Raw genomic sequence first — 15633 nt, 5'->3', positions numbered from 1 at the left:
CTCTCAATGAGAGGAATCCAAGAAAAATATCAGCTGTCATGAATAAGAAGACCCACAGGGAGTTTGGCTGTAGTTGCCAATTTTAACATGAAGTCAACATAGTATGTCCTTATATGGAATATGAGGTGGTTGACAAGATGAAGGAACTATGTTCGTGGGGTACAATATGTGAGGAAAAGAAGAAGGATTCTTGGAAAAGTTGCAACTATGGCCACATAGGATAAGGAATCAACATTCGATGACTAGAAGAATCTCATATGGCATCTCCATGAGGAAGGTATGAAGACCTTGATAAAGTTTGAGAAGAAAGAAGACCCTTGACATTAGAAATCTTGGATATATGTTTATGAAAGTGCAGGATGTTGATGTTGCCTGAAGCAGATGTCATGATGAAAGGCCATCAGAAAAGGTAACTATGATTTAATGTTCATTCTTAATTTTTGAACAACATTTGGATGGGTTGATACAGGGCTGCCAAAGAAGGTTGTAGATGTCACCTATGACTAGCACTCATGTGATTGGATGGAAGATCCTAAAGGAAACATGACTTGGAAGAGGTAGCGGTATGAAGAAACGCTAGATGTGGACTATAATATCACTTTTTGATGAAGAGAAGGATGACATGACTGATATGGTTCGTGAAGGAAAGTGATGGATGGTTGATGCCCTATGAAAGATGAAGGCTCCATAATGAAATTCATGACATCGAAAGAAGGAGCTCCCAAGCAGCTGATAGTCCCATGATCTCCACCAAAGAGAAGAAAGCTGCTAGAAGCAAGTCTCTAAGTTAAGCCGGAGCTTGGACAAGTCCCTGGATAAAAGGAGCTTGGGAACATTCCTTTTATAGGAACGAGTACATTGCTTCCATTGGAATGGGTATATCTTCCCTAGGGGAGAGGGTGAGACAAACACATCATTCTTGTCTTCATATTGTGAACAAAGAATGGAGGATTGGGTAAGCATCTGACATCCAATACTCTTTGAGGATGAGTAGGGCATCCAAGATAAGAGTAGTCGTAGAGGACCGATATTCTTTGAGGACTGGGAATCCAAGATAAGAATAGTCCTAGAAGGACATACCTTGTGAACACCCGGGTGGGGTATGTGCCTTGAGAGACAATGATGATGGTGTCTATCAGTCATTGGTCTCGCCAACATTGTGCTCTGATCTTGTGGAGAGATAGAGCTGTTAGTCAAGGCCTTGTTATGTGACAATGTTGGTTGGTATGATGCTAAACATATGGCTTACCAATCTGACTCTTCTTATGAGAATTCTTCAGATTGAGAATGTCCAAGTACCTTGTATGGATTATGAATACCTTCCTAGTTAAGAGGGAGTGTTGAAATATGTAGCTAGGTTTGGTCTTCATAATGGTATATTTAATCATGATTTTATGTATTCGATGTAATGAGGAAAATAAATTTATTATTGTTGTTCTTGAGGCATGGGTTTCATGCTCAAGGAAAATTATTTAATAGTTCAAGCTCCCATTGAGAGCTTCTAGGGCTTGTCATTAAATCAAGAAGTCATAAGAGTCATTGTCATGTATGAAAGACCCTTCTTGGGCATGTTAGATATTGTAAAGAAAATAATTTGAGTCAAAGTTAGAGTCAAAAGACCCTCCAAGACTTTGTTTATGTGCTATAATCAAGTTGACTCTCCAAAGAAGCAAGTCGACCTATCAGAAAGACATGTTGCCCTAGGGACAGTGTCAAGTTGGCCCACAAACATGAGCAAGAAGCCTATATATAAGAGGCTAGTCAATCACCCTTACACTGACTCACTTAAGCATCTTGTGGAAGCACAAGAAGAGAAAAGATACATAGCGAAGGGCAGAAGAATTCAAGGAAAGGAAAAACGAAGTTTGCAAAGACTGTTTTTGGGCTATTCTTGTTCACACGTGCGAAGTGACTAGGGCTTAGTTTACTACAACAGATCATAAGTAAAGTCACCTCAAGAAGGCCGAAATAAGGTAAGAAGAAGATCCTTCTTGCAAGCCGAAGTTACAAGGAGATCAACTCAAGACAAGCGAAGAAGAAGAAGGGCAAAAATTGCCCTAATCCCATCACACATGTGAAGGTTGCAGAAAGTTGCAGGAAGAGAGGCCGAAAATTGCAGACTAGTGTTGCAGGGCTGAAGTTGAGAACGAAGAAGAAGTTACAACAATGTTAAGGCAATGTTGGTTTTGTTTGACTTGGCAAGAAAAGGGCAAGGTTTGACTTGGTCTTGGAGGAGTCTTGGTCAAGGGTCTAGGTCTTGGAATTCATCAAGAGAGGAATTCTTGTTGGCTTTCCTCTCAGTTGGAGAGGTTTTGGCCTTGGCTGATCGCCTATATTTTCTGTCCTTGTGTCTTATTGTTCTTTATGGTTTGGTCGCTGTTTGATGAAGAAAACACTAATAGTAAACAAGTGAAAGAAGAAGCTAATCAAGTTAAGTAAAAATAATCACAAGTAATTATCAAAGAAAGAAATCACCTAACCTAGCTGCCCCGAGATTTCTCAACAAAAAATTCCTATTTCCTTGCGCACTTGGAAGCCCTATTTCTCAGGACCCAACTCTTCTTCTCTGCTCTCAACCAACTCCTAAATCCTAGCGCACTTGTTCCTCCTATTTCTTGGGAAACAATTCCTGCACTCTCCACAATCAAGGCTCTCTCACAAACTTGTGAGCTTTGTCTTCTCACACAAACCTTTGTGCACAAAACAATGAATTCTTTGTGCCTTCGTCCTCCTCTTTATTGGCCTAATTTGAACATGCAAGGGAACACAATTCGAATTTAGAACTCGAGTTCTGATTGACAAGTTAATTGAAAGTAACACTTTCTCTCTCCAATCAATACTAGAGTTCTTAACTCGTCCTTCCTTCACTCAAGATTGAAGACTAAATCGCTCTAATTGAACTGCTAACTGCCACCTCGTTCTGTAGTCAAAATTGATGAAGACTTCACTTAATTGAAGCTCCAACTCTACGCATGCTAACTTGATGATTATTCCAGTAAACTTGAAATAACTCATCCTAACTAAATTCTAACTCATGAGCTCGCACTCTTATTGGGAGAAGGACAATTTGAGGTCTTCACCAATGTTGTTAAAAGCGCGATCGGGATTTAATCGGCGCCGGGAAAAAAGCGGAAAAAATCGTTAAAATCGGGAAAAAATCGGAAAAAATCGGGAAAAAATCGTTTGGCACAAAAATATTCATTTTTTTTCATTTTTTTTCAATTTTTTTAATATCTAAACCATCTACAACATAAAATAAATACATTGACACATAAATATGATAAAAAAACTAATATATAAGATGTTTAATATCATTTCTAGCGCTAAAATCACACATAACATTGAATCATGTCCTGAATAGTAAGTCCTGAGTCCCAACTCAGCCTCAAAATATCAACAAAAAATATGATAATGTATCTCATCATGTCATAATGTCATATACAATAAAATGAAAGTCTAAGACTCTAATCCTATTGATTTCCTCTGCCCCTCTTGCGAGAAAATGTCACTGCTTTCCCTTTCACCCTAGATGAAGATGCTGGTGCCTGTGGTGGTGGAAATGGCAGTGGAGTCTGACGTGCTCTAGACGCTGAAGAAGTAGCTGTAGAAGTAGCAGCTACTGTACGTAGACGGAGACCACGTCCTCTACTGGTGGTAGTGGTAGCCCGGGTAGGCGGTGTCACCTCCTCCTCCTGCTCCTCCAACTCCTCCTCCTCCTGCTCCTGCTCCTCCTCCTCCTCCCCCTCATCCTGCACTAACCAATCCTCAGTGGGATCCATGAGAGGCCTCTCGGTCTCAACCCTCCATTCAGCAGTGGTGTCAATCCCATCCAATGAGATGGCATCCATATCAGGTGTCTTGTCTAGTTTCCTCACCCACAATCGAAGATTGTAGTAGACATAGACCATGTCATTAAGTCTACGGGACTCCAACCTGTACAAAGTTCATGAAATAATAATTAATAATTAATATTATAAAAAAAATATTGTTTAATGAATTCAAAAATTTATTTGGAAATTTGCAATATTTTAAATGTTTAAGTGTTAAGTTGTTAACCTATTGCGCTTCTTGTTGTGTATTTTTTCAAATACACTCCAATTGCGCTCACATCCCGAGGAGCTGCATGTTTGGCTGAGGATGCGTACGGCAAGCTTTTGCAAAAGGGGTACTCTGCCACCATACATCTTCCACCATGCGTCTACAACAAAATTACAAATAAAATTTTAAATAAACATAAGAAAAAAATGGAATTTGAAGAGACAATGAAATTTGAAACAAAGTTACAAAGTACAAAGTTACAAACTAAAAAATACCTGGCATTTTGATCGTCCTATCAATGATAGCCATCTCAAAGCCAAATGTGCCACCTGACATCTTATACGTCTCAATTTGTTTAGAGATCTCTATAAGTTGTTCTGGAGATCTCACCATCTTCTGGACACAGGTTAATAATCCATCCATGATCTCAGCATCAAAATCAAACCCACATGCATAAGAAAATGTAGGGTTCAGGAAAAGCCCAGCAGCATGAATGGGACGATGGAGTGTGTTGTTCCATCGCTCATCAATGACGTTCCATAGAAGGAGTTGTCTCTGGAACCCATCATCTCCCTTGTCATCATAGTAGGACCGAATGGCTTCTTTGGCCCTGTCCATGGCTTCATACAAATAGCCCATTGCGGGCTTCTCACCATCTACCAACCGAAGAACCTTTACCAAAGGTTCAGTGACAGCGCACACCTCCTGCACTCCCGCCCAGAAGTCTTCTTGGTATGAAACAAGTCTGCACACGGCCTCTCCTTCTGGTTTGCGGCTCATTGGCGAAGAACGCCACTCCTCTGAAAGAAACATTCTCTTCAAATCCCACATAGATTTCAAGAGGGATTGAAGAGATATGAAACTCGTCGCAAACCGTGTAATGGCGGGGCGCACCAACTCTTTGTTGTTGGTGCATTTTCTCATCAAGCTAAGCACAGATGTGTGATTGTAAATAAATTTTGTGATGCTTTTTGATGAGTCAACAGTCTCTTTGACAAAGGGAATTTTCCCTATGTCCTCTAACATCAAATCAATACAATGGGCAGCACAAGGTGTCCAAAATAAAGTAGGATGCCTGTCCATAAGCATTCTACCAGCAGCAACATAATTTGCAGCATTGTCCGTTATGACTTGGACAACATTTTCTGCACCCACCTCCAAAATAAACACATCCAACAAATCACATAAAGTTTTTGCATCTTTGATTTGATGAGTTGCATCAATAGATTTGATAAACATAGTCCCCTTGGGACAACTAACCAAGAAGTTTATAAGGGTTCTCCCCTTTTGGTCAGTCCAACCATCTGACATAACAGTGCATCCTGTTTGTGCCCATGATTCCCTAAAATCCTCCAATCTTTGGGTGCAGTCACGCTTTTCATCTTGAAGAAGCCGGCCTCTGAAATCATGAAGAGAAGGGATTTTGTACCCCGAGCCAACACTGGCAATAGCATCAACAGTAGGTTGGAAAAATGGATTATTCCTTACAATGCTGAAAGGAATATCACTCCAGAGGAGAAATTTTGTCATCAACTTGTCAGCTTGTTGTTTTTCATTTCTTTTTAGCATTGAACCGATAGTTGGTTGTGCACCAGGTGTGGTTCGAGGAACAAAAAATGATGATGCAGCTACCGGATTGACTGACGCTGCAGTAGAACCAGTGCCACTTGGCCCACTTCCTTCAGCTGACCTTTTTAGTTGCCTTTTGAGTTCTTCTTTGGCCTCTTTAGTGTGCTCTAATTCTCCCAATGCTCTCATGGCTTTTCGGATAATTTCAGCATTTGTATTTTGACAGGTCACCACATCACGTCCAGGGATTTGTGCAAGGTGGAACTTCAACCTGTACACCCCCCCGAATATCTCCTTTCCACACAACTTGCAATACAAGTTTTGTCTATCATTCGGAGTTTTAGGTTCACCATATTCCCAGAAAGGATCCAATTTCCTTGGCATGTTTGTTTTTGAATTTTGAATTTGCAAACCTATGGAAAAATAAGGATTAGGAAATAGGAATTTAGGATTACATAATACAAATTACAATTTAGCATTTACAAAATTACAAGTTAATTATTTCCAAAATCCCAATTTCCAAACCCAAGTTACCCAACCAAATGCCAATGGCAAATGCCAAAAAACAATGAAAATTCAAAAAAAATAAACAATGTTTAAAAAAAATGAGAAAATAAAAATAAAAAATTGATTCTCATAGTCATAACAAATTACCCATCCCAAATCAATGAAAAATTTCAAAAAATTCTTTAAAAACAATGAAAAACAAAAAAAAATTAATCTACATACCTTTTTTATGGACAAATTGGTGATCTTGGCTTGGATTCCTCCTAAAAACGCTTGGATTCGCTCCCAAATCCGACGGAAACCCTTCAGCTCCTCTCCCTCACCTCTTCTCCTCCTCCTCCGCGCGGACAGCACAATGAATTAAAAAAAAAATCGATTTTGCATATAAAAAGCCCGCTGCCCGCGCCATTCACGATTTTTTGGTTAAAAATCGCGATTTTTTGGAAAAAAAATCGCGATTTTTTCGATAAAAATCGGTATAAAAAAAGTGGCGATTTTTATGGATAAAAATCGCGATTTGGTCGGGTTGGGGATAAAATCGTGATTTTAACAACACTGGTCTTCACTGGCTAAGTCACAAGCTAGAAGACCTTGCTTGTTATGTTTTCAACACGTTGGGTCTCCACAGTGATGTCCAAGGCCTCCCATGTCATCTCAAGGATGACCGTCATCATTTAGGCTTCGGATCAAGTGATGCCCATCAAACAGTGTCAAGGCCAACTTGGGGGCATCTTGGGTCCATTGGGCCCGTCATCAATATCTCTAACACCAAAGCTTCATGGGCTCAATGTTTCAACATTTGGGGGTTCCTCGAGGTGTCAAGCATCACGTGGGGTCATTAAATAGTCCAACTCTCTACTTTGGATGGGCAAAGCTGCATCAACAAGAGCATACCCTCTCTCTGCAATGAATAAACAACCTCTGCCACTCTCCTAAGAAGGTGGGGCAATTGCCTCAAGAAGCCTTTGCTATTGTGATGAGAACCACTTGGAAAAACCCTCTCAAAATCAAGTGAAAATCAACAATTATTAGGTACAAAAACCATGGATGCATCATAGTGGATTATACTTAATGCTATGAGCACAATCATACTTCACATAAAGATCACTCTAAAATATTTAACTAGATGAAGTCCCCAATAGGTGTTCCTCCTTATGTTAGGAATGGCTAGATGGATAACCCTATTAGGTGTTTCCAGCCCCAAGGGGAAGTGACAGGGCCCGGGTTAGCCCATCAATCCATAGGTGTGTGTGTAGATGGTGGCAACATAATGGGAATGACTTCAGGGCATGGTGCCATAGCCAAGTGACTATCTAATGGTGGTCTAACATCTTGAGTGTATAGATGTAAGGAGGGACCAATCGTGGAGGCATTAATACCCCTTTCTTCGTCTTGCTTTTTTTGCCCATCTGGTGCGCCTTTTACTTTTTTATGATAATGCTTTAATTTGGGTGCATAGCTTAGGAGCCCAAGCTTGCTTTTCGAGATTTCACATTTAATGCCCCTTAATGATGAGGCAATTTATCGCTCATTAGGGTTGGGACAATTCAAAGGTTCCTTTTTTAGAGACGGAACATAATGTGCTCGAGTAATTAGGTGATGGCTAATGAGGGGGTAGAGCTCATGCTAGGCTTTTGCCCATGTGCTAATCAAATGTCCCAACCATCTTTTGCATTTTATCTTTCTTTTATTGTGGCTTTCTATTTGCTTTTGACTTTGTTTTAGTTGCATCAACCTCTAGGGCAACGTTTTCCGACCCAACCTCAAGGATGAGGATGAGAGGGTGCCAATCTCCATGACCATTGATCACCATCTCGGAGAATGGAGATGGAATAATGGGAAAGATGGGAAGTGGTAAATATGGGAAACTATGGACACACTACTTCAATTAAACCCTCCTTACTAGTGCCCTTCCTGGAATCTTAAGGCCTCAGAAGAGGTCCCATTGGACTAGGGTCAAACACTAACCTCCCAGGTGAAGTGAGGGAACAAGAATATAGTCAAGATCGGTCAGTCGTCTGGATCACCCCTTGATTCATATTAGTATGTCCGAAACATCAAGTAAAAGCACATGATTGCAAAATGGTTAAAGAGCGTACTCCCTGCTGATGGATGACCCACCTTCCTTCAAGAATGAATGTTGGATGGGAGAGAGAAATCTGACCAGAAGAAGTGGAGGATCTATGTTATCATCATATCATGTCATGTGCTGATCAATAGGGCTGCTGGCTGGCTGCCTGTCCAGGGAGGACAAAAAATTCTCCTATGGGTTACCCACTTTTTGGTGGGTAACATATCCAGTCGGCCTCTTGCTGAGCTGAGTCATAGAGTCTCTACAATGTTTGTTGCTGCCACTTCCAATGCCCCTCTTGCTGAGTTGAGTGACGAGTCATACAGTCTCCACAATATCTGTTGCTACCACTTGCAATGTCCCTTGCTAGCATACAATCGAAAGTTGAATGAGCAGAACACTTGGTAGGCATGCGTGGATGGAAGATATATGTGTGTGTTAAATGGGCAGATTTACAATTGGCTGTGTGTAGGCACATTGGAAAGGCAGAGCCAATGTCCAGCCATATCTATTTGTAGACACGTAAATGTGTAACATTTGTGAATGAGAGATTTGTTCTCATTGAAGCTTTGTTTCAAAACATTAGATTGTAATAGAGTTAGCTTTCTGGTTGGCATCTCATGGAGACAGTGAACTTGCTTCTCGCACCTTTTTTTGGAACTGCAAACAAAACCATCTTCTCATACCTTGAGAGTAGGAGCAAGCTTCGAAGTAGAGAAACATAGATGATCCTCATTTGTCTTCTTGGTGATAACAAAAGATCAGTTTGCACTCAGAATCTCATTAATTATTATCATTTTTATGCTGAGTTGGTTCCACTGAGCATAGAGCTATAAATTTTGTGTATAAGAAGTTTTGGTGTTTGGTGTTTAACCTCAACAGGCTTCATCAATAATAGCTGGTACCATTGGCTGGGTGATCTTTCCTAAAACATTTAAAATTTAAATTAGGGACAGGTCTAGAATTCCTCTATCAAGCCACTACAATCAGAACTAAATAGTAAATACATACACAGAACCATGTCAGTGTCAGCCTTGATCATCTTGATAGATCTTGTTCAACTGGACATCAACTTGCAAAGGAGTTACACCGAACTGGAGTTCTTAATGATAATATTAATTGCAGAGTCCTGTTTATTATTGGCATTGTCAACTGGTTGTTTGTGTGCAAGTTACACCAGAGAACAAACGATCCCATCAATCGTGAATATAGTGTTGTAGCGTAGTTGCACCCAGAACTGGTTGTCTGTGCATAGGTGAACCAAGAACTGGAACTGTGGAGCCATTATGAAGACAGGAATTTCTGCATCAAATTGAGAATGGAGAGCAAGGTTTTAATCTGCAAAATATGTGTGTTGGTGAAGCGAGTGGGCTATAAGTCTCTTGATTACGGATCACTTTATCTCTGTCTGTTGCCTTACTTATCTCATTTTCTTCCTTTCTTGAATTTGGTGTACCTGAATTGCAAAATTCTCTTGCCATCATTGTTGCCTTCTCTTCAACCTCCATAAACCACAATAGTAGAAGTGGCACCCAGCACCGGAAGTTTTATTAGAACTTAAAAGGCCTGCCATCTCTCTCTGCCCTGTCAGCTTGATATTACATTATGGGCCTCTGGTTATGCATGAAAAGATAACCCTCATTAAAATTTAATACTTGCAACTTGTCTACGCAACATTCCATCTGCTTATATCATTCATGTTTCAGATCATCATTACATAATATACATATAAAGGTCATGGAAGCTTTCATTCATCGATTCCTTCCTGCAACTCCTTTTCTTGCTTCTTTTTGTTTCCTTAAGATTTACAGGCTCCTATGTTAGGGAACCAATCAGTCAACTAAGTCCTTATCTCTTTTATGTGGGTGATGTTTACCTTTTTCAAATCTCTGTAACAAGATAAGTTCTCTCTCACAGATTGGAACTTCCTTCCCAAGCACCTTGTAATGATTGACTTATCACATTCGAGTGCCTCCGTCATCAACAAGACACTTTATTCATAAACTAAGACATTAGTTTATATCATGGCCCAACATTAGCATTGTTACATGTCTTTTCAGCTAGAATCAACCTGTAGTTGGTTAAATAAACAATTTTTGTCATTTCAAAATTCTTAATTGCACATTCTCCCTGCTTTTGTGGGTTTCCCTTTGACACTGCATCAAAATTTAACTTTATGAGTTCTTCAGGAGGTGGAGACCGTTTCTGTAAGTCTCCAGTTTTTTTTTATGCTTGTATCCTTCAATGGAAATATATATTATATAAATAAGCTAAGTCACCTGACACGGGGATTCGAGATTCGTGGTGTCGGATTCGGACACGCTGACCCTTTGGAACAGGACACGTTAGGACAAGTTATATATTATTTTATTATATATATATATATATATATATATATATATATATTTAAAAAATATACATATATATTAAAAATTAGATATTATCATATTTCTTACACAAATTTTAATTAATGATACAAATTTATTGATTTCAAACATAGATCTTCATCTATAGCTATGAGCATGCATAGTACATACAAAATTCAAATAAATATTAGTGGTACTGGTCACATAAATGATAATTCTATTAAAAATTTAAATCATGATTCATAATTCATAACTGAAAGACAACTTACAACTACAAGATAGTAAGATAAACACACTGACAATTGTAGTTTTCTCATTAAGTCATCAAATCAAAATCTGTTACATAGGTAGTGTTGGTGCCATGCCAATGGCAAATAGAAATAGAAAATATAAAACAACTACGGGTATACAAGCCTCAAGGCATCAATCAGCATCAGAATCAGCATCACTGTCCCCATCATCATGGTCCCCACTGCTCTCCTCTGCATCCTCCTCCTCCCCTGTATCGATAGTCGCCTCTACATCTACTGGTATGGAGGTTGACCCCTCTAAGTCATCAAATCTAACAGGCTCTAGCACTGGATCATTGAGATCCATGTTGGCCAATGCCAACTCAACAGTGGTGTCCAGACCCATATCATCAGGAACAGTGTTACTTGGGAGTGGGAGCGAAAGCGGGGAGCGGGAGCGAAAACGGGAGTGGGAACGACATATACAGAAGCTCTTGGTTTGGTGCTCTTGACTAAATACGAGTTCCATACCCTAATACATGACAAAATTCAATGGAAACATTGCAATCCCCCAATCCTAAAATCCTGAAAAGCTGATAAGTCTGCTGGATTTTGAATGAAATCTAAAATTCTATTTTCTCCATATGAAATCCAATGAGGCCGGAACCACTCTCAAACATACTGATTCATTTCATGGTAATGTTAAAAATTTAAGTAAAAGGATGAAAATGAAGATTAAGGAGAATGTCACTTTTACTTTAACATTACCATGAATAGCATATCAATACTAGGGCCTAGACTTGATCATGAAGCTGCCAAAATGCTCTACTCCTTGCTGCAACAGCACAAATCACTTGCCAACAGCACAAATCACTTGCCAAATGAAAATATTAATGAGCAAAAATGCCCTTTTCATTCCCGCACTGAGCTTAGCGAGTCCTGGAAACAGGACACGTGTCCCAAAATCGTGACACGCTTTTAAAAATCGTGACACGACCTCGGATTCGACGTGTCGGAAATGGACACGACGTGTCATATGATTTGGACACGAATCCGGACTGAATCGTGTTGGATTCGGGATTCGTAGGGGGTTTAGGACAAATCCGGTGACTTAGTAAATAAGTTTTATGAAATTTTTTGTGGATATTTATTTATGTGTTTTGTAGGAAAAACTTCAACTATTTATAAAACAACAAATGTATGTGAGCAGTTTTTACATTTTATTTTCCGGAATTTTCAAATGAAGAAATTTATAACCCTTTTTGCATTTTATATTTAGAAGTTTTCAAACAATGCTACTGTGCTATGTTCAGTTTGAATGATATCTCCCTACAGCAAATTGATTGGCTAACGGGCTTCTTGTTTTCTGTTTTACAGGTTTTGTTTGGTTTATTTTAACCCTAAAAAGCAAACTGTACAAGTATCAGTTTGGACAGTATGCATGGACACACATGATTCTTTTTGTTGTATTTGCACAATCATCTTTTACAGTGGGGAATATCTTTGAAGGCATTTTCTGGTAACTTTACATGCCAACCCTTGTCTTTCTGTCATAGACTTATTTCATTATTTTCGGCATTCCCATAACTATTTTACTGTTATGTTTTAGTTTGTGAAATAGTCAAGCAACAACATTGTGGGTGTTATTGTTCTGGGGATTTGCTGTTATTGTTTTTCCTTTAATATGTTTTTGAAACTTTGTTATCCTTTCCCTAAAAGGTTTCCTTTTTCAAACAGGGAGTGCACATTCTAGTCAGTATAATTAGCACTTAGCAAACATTTGGAACAGACCCTGGGTCCACATCTCCCCTTTCTCGGGAACTGGAAGTTTGTGTAGGATGTTTTCTTTTTGGTTGGTGACCCTTTCTTATGGAGGGGGTTCTACCTTCATCTCAAATGCCACAACTGAGGAGTATCTATTTCACCAAAAATTACCCAGGAATTAAACATGTCCTAATCGATTGAGATACATTGCATCCATGGCCTGTCAAGGTTGCTAAGATTTCCACCTGATTGGTTGCGTTAACACGGCAACATGTCTTTGGGGTGGATTGCACCTGGGTTTGAGCACAGAAAGTGCTTTGATTTAACCACTTGACCACAGTTTGCTTGACAAGTCTGCGTAGATTTTCTAGTATCATGAATTTCAATTAAATTTGTAGGATGGAGAGTAAGGGGGGACGTCAGTGTATTTAATTGGTTTAACAACTGATGCTTTGCAAGTTTCTTGGGATGATAAAATATAAATCTAGTTCAAAGGTTATGCTTTTCTGGTCATTATAGAATCTTCACAACTAAAGCAATTTTTAAGATGCATAGAAATGCCATGCAGTCATATATGGCTCATATATCAGTACAATCTGACATTGAATTTATTACATACCATGAAGCCTGGTGCAACTTGCCCTGGCAAAAATTGTTGACTCTGCAAGCCCTTGAGTTCTATCTGTAGTTGGAAGTGAAGCCGCTTTTCTCCTTGCATCACATCTAAGATTGTTCTTCTGTTTACAACTTTTTCAATTTCAATATTGATGTTCAAGATTGTTCCCTGTGAAGCTTCACGTTAGTGAGGTATACTGATGTTGTTGAAGTTGCCTTGATCAGAGTATCTATAAATTTATATTTGAAGGCTTCACTGAGCTAGATATATAAAGTGAAGATCTGTAGAGGAGTACCATCTGGTTTGCAATTGTGGACCAAAGTAACAATTATGATCTCTTAAGTTTGAAGTTCAAAATACTTCATTGATAGAGTTCAAAGAGGATTGGCAGAATAACTCCCAGTATAGCCGGAAGAAGGAAGTTTCATTAGTTTGAACTTTGAAGAGACTTTCCAGTAAACTTAACAAATCCCATCTGAATGAAAGTGCAAAATACTTCCCTGATATAAGATTAAAAGCTGGTGTGATGTATCATCTTTGACTAAACAAACACTATAGAGGTTGGTACTGACGAATACGAAGCCCAAATGTTGACAACTTAATAAGAGGAGAAGAGCTTGGAAACACTCTAAAACCCCATTTGAGTAGCCTCCTTGGACATGGTTCATTGTTTGAGTATCATGAGTATATGTTTATTTTGCGTACGTGCTGAGTTAAGCATAGCTTATGATCAAAGTTACTAGAATAGACTCGTTGTGGGGACCCATTTTGGCCCACCAGTCAAACTTGACTTGGGGATCATTAAAGACTTGCCAGTGAATCCGAAAATGACTCTAGAGTCTATGCATAGAAAAATACAAAAAATATAGTTTTTCATTAAGAATATATTAGATTAGACATTAAAGATAACACCATAACACTGAATTTAATGCAAAATACCATATCCAAATGTATCATATGATCGTATCAACATACATCTACATTGCCTTGGAGCATGGCATGAAGTTATGAACCAAAAGGAACAGAGTCCAATCTGTCCAGACTCCAGAGTCCAATGTGAGTTTAATCTGAAATCATGACAAAATATATGATGATACACGATAAATATAAGCAACATAGGAATGAACACCAACAGAGGGCTCTCCTACCCCTTCCCCTACCTTAATGGTCAGCTTCAACAAAATTTATTCATCCTCTAAAAAATAATGGCTCTTGGGCCTCTTGGCCGTGTTTAGCAATTCACTAAGAGGTTGCATTAGCATCATCCATGTTAGTGGTAGTAAAATCAGTGTCCCTTGATATGTGAAATGAGTTACAACTTAGGTTTAACTTGTCATACCGAGTCCTGTTTTCTAGAATTGATTGGATCAACTTGGGTTTAATTTGACCTGGCCAGGTAGGGCTGGTTCTAGACCAAATTGAATTGGATTTAGAGTCTATTCTCGTCAAATTGTTGATTACTAGTCAACACGGCCAAGTCCAGTAACTATGCTTATGATGTCTTGTCTTGGTGTTGAGCCAAGGGTAACTTGGATGTAAATATGGTGTTTACGCGAAAAGATGTGACCATGTAAAAATTCCTAGTGAGGGCCCAACATCAAGACTCTAGTAATGAATGTAAATAGTGAATTGACCATAGTTGGTGCTTTTCCTAAGTCGATATACAAAGCTATGATGATTTAATCATCAAATGAATGTTGATGATTTGTAGCATTGGACAAGAACTTCCACATCTAGACGTGTGGAAGTTGTCCAAGGCCATCGACCTTAGCAAATTCACTTTAATTAGATAAATTATTAAAGTGAAGTGCCTTTTATAAAAAATGAGTTTAATCTAATGAAATGGAAAGGTTTTTGCATTAGTGAATTAGATGAATCTTTACCATTGATCTCAAGTGAGGTGAGTGTTACCCATTGAAAATGGGTGACCAGTAGGAGAAAAATTTTCTCCTCATTTGACAACTAGCAGTCCCATGATGGCCAACACATAGCATGATGCCAAAGCTCTCCACCTATTACTTTGGTAAGATTTGTCTCCCATTTGACCTTTCTTCTTAAAGGAAGGTGGTTCATCTCTCTACAGGCACTCTAACCGTTCTTGCAATCATGTGCTTTCATTTAATGTTATGGGCATAGTGATATGGGTCACAGGGCAAACTAGGTGATTGACTAATGTATTCTTGTTGCACTCTTCACTTGGGAGGATAGTCTTTGAATCTTGTCTAGTAGGACCTCCTATGAGACCCTAGGGTTTAGGAACGACACTACTGGGAAGGCATTCATTGATATAGCATGTTCAAGGTAATCTATAGTTACCATTTTCCTTTTGTCCTGGTTATCCATCACCATTCTTTGGGTTGGTAGTCACTGGTCATTGTGATTGGCACCCTCTATCCACATCCTTGAGTCATGGCTTAGAAACTTGGCCTTGGAGGTTGATGCAACTAAAAGAAAGATGGTTGGGACAAAGAT

The 15633-nt window shown here is 39.0% G+C and overlaps 1 protein-coding gene across 2 annotated transcripts in view; it reads left to right on the top strand.

Annotated features, from left to right (window-relative positions):
* The window catches only part of LOC149184582 (phosphatidate cytidylyltransferase 1-like), a 177796-nt gene that overhangs the window by 28375 nt on the left and 133788 nt on the right, over nt 1-15633 (top strand). For both annotated transcript variants that reach the window (XM_089417620.1, XM_089417619.1), the window contains exon 5: nt 12159-12300. In XM_089417620.1, the coding sequence (XP_089273746.1) occupies nt 12159-12300 (142 nt within the window). The remainder of the gene's footprint in view (nt 1-12158; nt 12301-15633) is intronic.

Source organism: Pinus tabuliformis, chromosome 3_2 (genome assembly GCF_031772625.1).
Source record: "Pinus tabuliformis cultivar Carrire ecotype Pingquan chromosome 3_2, CPIR1, whole genome shotgun sequence".
In the NCBI taxonomy this organism is placed as follows: domain Eukaryota; kingdom Viridiplantae; phylum Streptophyta; class Pinopsida; order Pinales; family Pinaceae; genus Pinus; species Pinus tabuliformis.
This window is presented reverse-complemented; position numbering and strand designations above follow the sequence as displayed.